The sequence below is a fragment of the Myotis brandtii genome, unplaced genomic scaffold, assembly GCF_000412655.1.
Source record: "Myotis brandtii unplaced genomic scaffold, ASM41265v1 scaffold274, whole genome shotgun sequence".
Classification (NCBI taxonomy): domain Eukaryota; kingdom Metazoa; phylum Chordata; class Mammalia; order Chiroptera; family Vespertilionidae; genus Myotis; species Myotis brandtii.
Genome location: NW_005360425.1, coordinates 4,068,383 through 4,078,393, shown reverse-complemented (window position 1 = coordinate 4,078,393; position 10,011 = coordinate 4,068,383). Strand labels below are relative to the sequence as shown.

General features: G+C 38.4%; 1 protein-coding gene across 4 annotated transcripts in view; it reads left to right on the top strand.

Annotated features, from left to right (window-relative positions):
• Positions 1-10,011, top strand: part of RHBDL2 (rhomboid, veinlet-like 2 (Drosophila)) — a 44,546-nt gene that overhangs the window by 30,054 nt on the left and 4,481 nt on the right. For 2 of the 4 annotated variants that reach the window (XM_005868630.2, XM_014541604.1), the window contains exons 5-6: positions 6,425-6,525; positions 8,312-8,372. The exons of 1 other annotated variant lie outside the window; for it this stretch is intronic. In XM_005868630.2, coding sequence (XP_005868692.1) covers positions 6,425-6,525; positions 8,312-8,372 — 162 coding nt within the window. Of the gene's footprint in view, positions 1-6,424; positions 6,526-8,311; positions 8,373-9,190; positions 9,437-10,011 lie in introns of those variants that run through there. One more of the 4 variants, XM_014541605.1, reaches the window with a different exon arrangement.

Here is a 10,011-nt window from a genome sequence, read left to right as displayed (position 1 = left end):
GCAGTGGTTCTCAACCTTCCTCATGCCGCGACCCTTTAATACAGTTCCTCATGTTGTGGTGACCCCCAACCATAACATTATTTTTGTTGCTACTTCATAACTGTAATTTTGCTACTGTTATGAATCGTAATGTAAATATCTGATATGCAGGATGTATTTTCATTGTTACAAATTGAACATAATTAAAGCATAGTGATTAATCACAAAAACAATATGTAATTATATATGTGTTTTCCGATGGTCTTAGGCGACCCCTGTGAAAGGGTCGTTCGACCCCCAAAGGGGTCGCGACTCACAGGTTGAGAACCGCTGCTCTAGCTTCTGGTGGTGGCCATTGGTCCTTGGCATTCCTTGTCTTGTGGCTGCAGCACTTCAATCTCTGCCTCCATTGTCAGGTGGTATTCTTCCTTCATGTGTCCCTGTCCCTTCTTATAAAGACACAGTCATATTGATTTAGGGGTCCACTCTACTCCAATATGACCTCATTATAACTAATCACATCTGCAAAAATTGTATTTCTTTTTTTGTTTGATAATCCTCACCTGAGGATATTTTTTCCATTGAAATTTTTTAAAATATATTTTTATCGATTTCAGAGAGAAAGGGATAGAGAGAGAGAGAAACATCAACGATGAGAGAGAATCATTGATTGGCTGCCTCCTGCACACCCAGTAGGATCAAGCCTGCAACCCAGGCATGTTCCCTTGACTGGAATCGAACCCGGGACCCTTCAGTCTGCAGACCGAGGCTCTATCCACTGAGCCAAACCAGTTAGGACTCCATTGAGTTTTTTAGGGAGAGTGGAAGAGAGAGGGAAAGATAGAAACATCAATGTGAGAGAAACAACCAGGGCCGGAGCCAGGGAGGAGTCTGCAACCAAGGCACATACCCTTGACAGGAATGGGACCCAGGGCCCTTTGATCTGCAGGCGGACGCTCTATCCACTGAGCCAAAAAGGCTAGGGTGTATCGTATTTCTAAATAATTCTGAGGTGCTGGGGGTTAGGACTTCCACATATCTTTGGGGGGAGGACACAATCTGACCCATGACAATGCTTGAAATTTTCTTTTTTTACCAATCAAAACTTTGCCAGCCTCCTAGAGTAGTGGGAATGGAGAGCAGGAAGCAGTCATGAGATAGACTGGCAAGGCTTACTGACACCTCCCCGTCCTACTTCCCTCCACCTTGGGTGGATCCTGTTCTTCCACCTTCTACTTCTGTTCCTGAGTCCACCTGTTGCCTGACCTTTTGTGACGTCAGGCCCTGCCTGGCTCCAGCATCTGCACTCCCCTTTTCCCTATACGTAGTTTGATTTCAACCTGTGGAATCAGCTCTGCCCTAGTTGCAAAGAGAGAAAACGTGAATAACCTGTTCAGATTCTTGCCTATTTTTGCAACAGCTTCTTGGCAGGTATTTCTTGACTGTTCTGGTCTATTTTTCACACTGCTGCCTGGGTCACCTTCCTCAAACACAGCTTAGGTCATATTATACCCTTCCTAGACCATTTCCAGCGGCCAAAAGAAAGTTGAAATGTCCAAGATTGCTCTTCATTACCCTCCACTGCCTGGGCCCATTGCCTTTTTTTTTCCTTTTTCTTTTTGATAAAGAATGAACTTCTTTACTAATATTAAAAAAATAAATTAAACGTGAAGAGGTTGGAGGAAGACTTGATATGTTTTTTTAATCTTTTTTTGAGGTTGATTGACATACAAAAATTAGTACATATTTAATGTATAAAACTGGAAGAATTTGGAGATAAGTATACACCCATGAAAATATCACCACATCTATGCCGTAAACATATCCATCAACTCCAAAATTCCCTCCTGCCCATTGTCTTTTTTGCTTTGCCTACTTTGCACTACAGCCCAGGGTCTTCTCCCCACTGCTCCCCCACCCCCCCATTTGACTGATCATCAGAATCACCTGGAGAGAATCAACTGAAGCTATCCAGATCCCTACCCAAAGCTACCGAGTCAGAATCTCTGGGGATATGGCCCTGGGATCTGTGTTTTTGTTTTTCTGTTCAGTGATGTATAACTGACATATAACAACTTACACACGTATTTTTGGCATACTGTAAAAGCACTATTTGAAGATTTCTATTTCTGATTCTTCATTGCTATTATGGAGAAATATAGTTGATTTTTTACATTTTGATCTCGTATTCTCCAACCTTGATAAATTCACTTATTATTTCTAGTAGTTAGTTTAACAGTTAAACAGCCAATTATTTTCTAAAGAGATTTAAATAAGAAAAAAACTTGTATGTTTCCCCATGTTTCTGTCATTTCCAGTGTTCTTCATTCCTTTGGGTAACCCTGTGTTTCCACCTGTATCTTTTCCTTCTGTCTAAAGATTTCCTTTAGCATTTCATGTAGTACGGGTCTGCTCATCATCCATTCTTTCAGTCTCCGTATAACTGAAAATTTTTTCATTTTGCCTTAATTTTGAAGTATATAAGGTATCTCCAAAATGTATACGCATACTTTTATTTTTAAAATATATTTTTATTGATTTCAGAGAGTAAGGGAAAAGGAAAGACAGAATCATTGATATGCTGCCTCCTGCACACCCCCTACTGGGGATTGAGCCCGTAACCCAGGCATGTGCCCTAACCAGAATTGAACCCTGACCTTCTGGTTCATAGGCCCATGCTCAAGCACTGAGCCACACTGGCTGGCCACACATACATTTTTTGCTAGCTCAATTGATTTTTTTGTTCTTTTCAGATTTAAACCATTGGAATTAATAATCATTCAAAGTGTGTATACATTTTTTTGGGACACCCTAAATTTTTACTAAGTATAGAATTCTAGCTTGGCAGTATTTTTCTTTCAGTACTTTAACCCTTTTCGGTCCAACGTGGAGGCTGACTCGACAGACCAGGCGCTAGTAGCAGGTCCAACGTCGAGGCTGAGGTCGACACCGCAAACCGGTTCAACATTCAATCCCGTCAATTAATTTGGACCAGACTGTTTGAATTCCAAAAATAAAATTGGACCACAAAGGGTTAAAGATGTTACCCTACTGTTTTCTCATTTGCATTGTTTCCAATGAGAAATCAGTTATCATCCTTATCTTTGTTCCTCAGTATGAAACATGTCTTTTTACCCTGGCTGTTTTTAAGATTTTCACTGGTTTTGAGCCATGAAATTTTTTTTTTTTAAAGATAGTCATCTTTTTAAAAATTATATATATTTTATTGATTTTTTACAGAGAGGAAGGGAGAGGGATAGAGAGTTAGAAACATCAATGAAAGAGAAACATCGATCAGCTGCCTCCTGCATACCTCCCACTGGGGATGTGCCCGCAACCAAGGTACATGCCCTTGACTGGAATCGAACCTGGGACCTTTCAGTCCGCAGGCTGACGCTCTATCCACTGAGCCTAACCAGGCAGGGCGAGCCATGTAATTTTGTCGTGCCTTGGTGTGGTTTTCTTCATGTTTCTTGTGCTTGGGGTTTTTTAATCTTTTTGGATCTCATAATTTATATATTTCATAAAACTCTGGAAAATGTGGCCATAATTTCTTCAAATATTTTTTATGTACCTGCCTTTTCTCTTTTGGGGACTCCAATTATGCATTTATTAGGCTGCTTAAAATTGACCCATAGCTCATTGATATTGTATGTATTTTTAAAAATATTTTTCTCACCCAGCCAGTGTTGCTAGGTGGTTAAGCACCAACCCATGAACCAAGAGGTCATGGGTTTGATTCCCAGTCAGGGCACATGCCCAGGTTTCAGGCTCAATCCCCAGTAGGGGGTGTGTGGGAGGCAGTTCATTGATGTTTCTCTCATCGATGTTTCTACCTCTCTATCCCTCTCCCTTCCTCTGTAAAATCAATAAAAACATATATATTTAAAAAAATTGTGCTAGCCAGTTTAGCTCAGTGGATAGAACATTGAAGACTGAAGTGTCCCAGGTTCGATTTCTGGGCACATACCTTGGTTGCAGGCTTGGTCCCTGACCCTGGTTAGGGTATGTGCAGGAGGCAACCAATCGATGTGTCTCTTTCACATCAATATTTCCCTCTCTGTCACTCCCCCTCCCTTCCACTCTCACTAAAAATGAATAGAAAAATATCCTCGGGTGAGGATTAACAAAAAAAATACATTTCTCTGAGTGTTTCATTTTGGATAGTTTTATTGCCATGTCTTCATGTTCACTAATCTTTTCTTCTGGAATGTCTGATCTGCCAATAATCTCAACAAGTTTATTTTTTCATCTTAAACATTGTAGTTTTCATCTTTAAAAGTTTGATTTGAGTCTGTTTATATTTTATATGTTTCTACTTAACATATAGAATATAGTTGTAATAATTATTTATTGCCCTCAACTGCTAATACCTGTGTCAATTTGGGTACGTTTTATATTTTTCTCCTTATTATGCGTCACATTTTCCTGCTTTCCAATCTTTGTTTGGATGCTATACATTTTACTTTTGGATGGTGGATATTATTGTATCCCTATAAATAGTCCTTAGATTTGTTCTGGAACTCAGTTACTTAGAAGCAGTTTGATCCTTTCTGATAAAATTTGCTAGGTAAAATTATGTTTCTGAGTCATGTTTAGTGCTAATTATTCCCCACTTCTGGTACAGGACCCTCCTATGTTCTTGATTCAATGCCCCACGAACTATGACGTTTTCTAGTTTGGAAAGTTACTTAGCCTCTCTGGTGAGCAAGAGGTACTCTTCTCTCTATTCCTTTCTGATGATTCTTTTCTTGGTTTGGATCATTTCTTCACATACTCCTCTCTGGAGTTCTCTCTCCATGCAGGTCTCTCCTCTCTGGTGCTCTGTCTTTTGAACTCTAGGTCTTTCTGGACTCTAAACTTTACTTCATCAACTTCAAGTTTACTGGGTTTCGACTCGGTTTTCCCCTCCATGCACTGCAGCCTGTCATTTCTCTTCAGGCGGTAAGCTGGGCAATCAGACAACTCATCTCATTTGTTTTGTATCTCTCAGGGTCCACTGTCCTTTGCTATCTGATATCCAGTACTTTGAAGACCATTGTTTCATATATTCTGTTCAGTGCTTTTAGCTATTTCAAGTGGAAGGGTAAATCCTAACCTTGGGACTTCATCATGGGTAGAAGTGGACATTTGTATATGTATTTTAAAAATAAATTTCTTATATGATTACGATGCAACCACCATAGCCCTACCTATAAGTTGAGAACCTTTGCTTTAAACCCATTGAACTACTTATCATTGATCTTTAGTCATCTGTATACCTTTGTTTCTATGTCTTTGCTTTTCCAGATCCCTACATTCTGAATACCTTCTCCTTCACTTTTCCTGTCCAAATTTTAAAGATTCTTCAGTGATTAATAAAAAAAACCTATCTCCTCAGAGTAGCATGGCCTACACCTCTCTGCTGAGAAAGTCATTCCTTTCTAGGTGCTTCCATAGCAAATTTATTTCATTAAAAAAATCATCCCCTGCCCAGTGACTTGGTTGGTTGGAGCATTGTCTCGTACACAAAAAGGTTGCGGGTTCAATTCCTGGTCAGGGCACATACCTAGGTTGTGGGTTCACTCCCAGATTGGGACATGTATGGGAGGCAACCGATTGATGTTTTTCTCTCTCTCTCTCAAATCAATAAACATATCCTTGGGTGAAAATTAAAAAAAAAAGTTGTTATATTCTGCGTTTTATGATTGTTTGCTCATCCATTTGTAAGATTGCTAAGGTCATACACTTTGTATTTCTTGTATAAAGTAGGTTTAAACTATATCCTAAGGAATGAAGGAGGGCCTCAAAAGCAAGAGACCAAATAATAAAACTAAGTAGTATAGAGAGATTATCTTAGAGTTTGCATTGTCTTTTTTGTTGTTGTTGTTCAGGCGATCTAAGATTAGGTTAACAAATAGATTTCATCTTACTTGGTGAATCTGATGGAATGGTATGTTGAGGAGGGTTTGGAGGCCACATCTTGATTCCATGAGAAAGCTAGCCATTAGATAATAAAGTGTTTGGCATGTCTCAGGTATTTTGGTGGTGTGGGTTAAACATGTAAAATGTTTTGATATAATACATTTCAGGCAGTGTTCTAAGCATGATGCACATTTCAGTTCATTTACTTGCTCTGACATCTTATTGATATCCCCATTTTCTAAGTAGGAAAAACTAAGGCACATAGAGGTTAAGAAACTTGCTCAAGTCACCCAGCTGGTAATTCTGGCCCCAGAGTCTGTGCTTTATCATTGCTGTACTGTCTTCATATTGAACATTCATTCAATGTTTCAGAAAAATTGAGGTGGTTAGCCCACAAAGCTATACTTTTATAGTATGGAAGGGACAAAGTGAAAACGTTGTTTGTTAAATGGCCCAAACTTTCCAAACTTTTACCTTAGATTAGAAAGATTTATCTTTCGTGATTCTTATAGTCATGATTCTTTGTGTTTTCTTTCTTTAGGATCCCTTGCCAGCTCCATCTTTGACCCACTCAAATATCTTGTGGGTGCTTCAGGAGGAGTCTACGCTCTGATGGGAGGCTATTTTATGAATGTTCTGGTGGTAAGAACTTTGGGAATGGAATCTATGGACTTTTAAAAAAACAAACAAAAAACTAGTATTTGGTACAGGAATCTTCATTTATCAATGTTTACTGAGCACTCATCTTCCTTATGACCACCATTTTTTCTTTCATATTTTATCTTATTTTCCCCCTGATATCAAAAGTAATGAATACTAAATAAAACTTTAAATGAAAAAAAGTCAAAATCCCCAATATAGTATGTTAACAGTTTAATATACTACATTCTTTCAGATCTTCTTTTACATGTATTCAAAATCCTACTAATTAATAAATCCACCTCAGTCTTTTCAAGTGTTCCACAGCACCCTCTATATCTGTATCCTGACTTATTTAATTTTTCATTGAAAACAATGTGGGGTGATTGCAGCTTTTCACATTTACATATAGTACTATAAAGAATGTTCTTTTACATTTATCTTTTTGCATTTTTGTGATTTTTTTTTTTGTAGGATAATTCCCTAGAAGTGGATTTCAATGCCAAATCGTCCTCCAAAGTTTGCATGCTATTTTACATTTCCATGATATAGCATGTGAGAATGTCAAGCACTTTTTAAAACAGGCTAAAATCCTGTCTAGTTCTTAACCCTTTAACCATGTAGGTATACTTTAAAATATAAAGTATTTATATTTTATTTATACTTATTTATATATCTGTACTTTAAAAATACTGTAGGACAGGGGTGGGTAACCTTTATTCTGCCAAGGGCTATTTGGATATTTATAACATCATTTGTGGGCCAGACAAAATTATCAACTTAAAAATTAGCCTGCTCTATGTGGTCAAACATTTAATTAGCTCACCCCTAATGCCTTGGCAGGGCCAGACCAAATGATTTCACAGGTCTAATATGGCCTGCGGGCCAGACGTTCCCCACCCTTGCTGTAAGAAGAAAAATATGAAACAATTATAAAACTGTTCAAAAAATAGAAGTCATTTAGAAAAATGTTTTTCAAACTTTGGATTTAAATCCAAAGTTGTTGTGAACTCAGCTCAAGGGTTGTGAAAAATTAAGCAAAAAGCAAAAAATGAAAAATAATTTCAGTAATAAGTACTGTTTGATTTATGTGTGTACTGGGTTGTTATATAAATTCTTTCTTACTTTAAGTCATGGTCACAACAGTTTGAAAATAATTTACTTAGAATAAACACAGCTATTCCAGCATCTTTACTCCTTGGGAAGAGAGTGAATAACTTGAAAGGGAATGGAGATATATCTCAATAAATTAAAGTGGCAATGTCTTTCTGACTTTGTTCTGTAGTAACACATGAGGTTACTGCAAGCTGGACCGAGATGCATTTTTTCTGACTAGCGTTTAAATTTTTTTTAAAATTATCTCAAAAAAATAAGGTAGCATTCAAATTTTAGTACTTTCCTAACTCCTACTTGGAAAGAGGATCAAGAAGTATCAAATGAATATAAACCAAAAAATTTGGAAATATTTCATCCTACTTAGTTTGACAGCATCTGTATCTATCTATCTATCTATCTATCTATCTCATGTTAAATGTCGATTTCATATTACTTATACTTAGATAATTTCCTGATAATAAAATTGTGTCTAGTTTATATTGTGGAGTTAAATTTCATGTTTCAATTTTGTTCTTCAAAGCACACCAAAGTTGTACTTCCCAAATATAGTCTTTGTTTTGCAAATATTTGACATAATTTATTCTAAATGAAAAAGAAGATAAAGAGGGAGTACAGTTGAGGTTTCATTTGCCAATAGAGAGCTTATCTTAATTATTATTTATCTCTTTGCAAGAATTTTCGAGAAATGATTCCTGCCTTGGGAATTTTCAGACTACTGGTCATCATCGTTATAAGTAAGTTTGTTTTGTGAACACTTCACTCCTTCAGTTTTCTCGGTTCATCCTTCAGAAGGTTAACCTAGTCCGTGGTCAGCAAACCGCGGTTTGTGAGCCACGTGCGGCTCTTTGGCCCCTTCAGTATGGCTCTTCCATAAAATACCAGGTGCGGGCGCGCACGTACAGTGCGATTGAAACGTCATGGCCCATGCGCAGAAGTAGGTATTTTGTGGAAGAGCCACACTGAAGGGGCCAAAGAGCCGCATGTGGCTCGCGAGCCGTGGTTTGCCGAGCCGCAGTTTGCTGACCACTGAGATGCACAATGGACAGGGTTGGCTTAAAACCTTTCACTAAAGAATTTATAGGCTTGGGGCATGATTACCCACAGTGACCTGCCCAGTTAGGAATTTATGGTCAGCTCACCCTGTAGGTTACTTTCCACAGAACCTTCCTTTTAAATCCACAAAAACAATAGCAAAGGCAGGGCCAGTTATATTGTGTTTCCAGAGCTGATCCAGATAAAGCTGTGTCTGCTCGTAGGCTTGTGGGGAAGGGCAGATGCTGGGGTCAGACTGTGGGTTCGGACTTGAGGGCCAAGGCAGAGGTGACACTTGATAAGGCCTAAGATTTTTGCTGTCCACGTGGTAAGAAAAAATGATTCTGCTAATTGGTATTGAGCTCAGTGATCCGCACTGTGGAAACAGGGACAACCACCTTTGAGGAAAGAGACTGAATAGAAACAGTTTAACTGTAAAAAAATAGGTTTCATCCTGAGAGAAAATAAGTGACTTATTTATAGTCTATACCATACTCGACGTAATTATTTTTTCCTCCAGGAGAAATCCAAGGGCTGAGGGACAGTTGTCAGCACAGACGGGAGAGCTGTGCAGGGAGGGAGCGAGGAGAGTTGCTTTGGGAGCCGAGGTGCCACCCGAGTGGAATCACACCAAGAACCAAGGGACAGTCCTTTGACTGAAAAACGTTGTTACACAAGTTACCTGCATCCTCAGCCTGCTTCTTTTGTGTAATTATAAGTGACTTTTATAAAATAAGCCCCAAACCTTTGATGGGGAAATAATTTTTATACTCTTCTTGAATTCTCTTCAATGTTGGAGTAAAAACCCTTTCCTCATGCACAGTGTTTCTCCAAAGATAGTTTAGTAAGAATATAGCATTCTTGAGGTAACTCGATAAAGCCACTGAATGATGTACTTTTATTATGTCCCACAATAGAGGTAGGACAGGCCAACGTTAACCTTCCCCACACATTTCTTTTTTATTGATTTTAGAGAGAGAGGAAGGGAGAGGGATAGAAACATTGATGTGAGAGTGAAACATTGATCGGCTGCCTCCTGCATGCCCCCTACTGGGGATCGAGCCCACAACCCAGGCATGTGCCCTGACTGGCATATGGTTCATGGGTTGGTGCTCAACCACTGGGCCACACTGGTCGGGCACATCATTTCTAAACGTTCTTTGGCCTGGTTTACCTACTATTGAAAATTAGAAAAGTTACAACACATACCAGACTCTTATAAGTACATTTTAATTTTAAACACATTTCCTTGGGAAAATGTATATATTTATATTTTAATGATAAAAATTATTTAAAAAAATTTGATTTGAGAGAAACACCAATTTATTGTTCACTTATTTA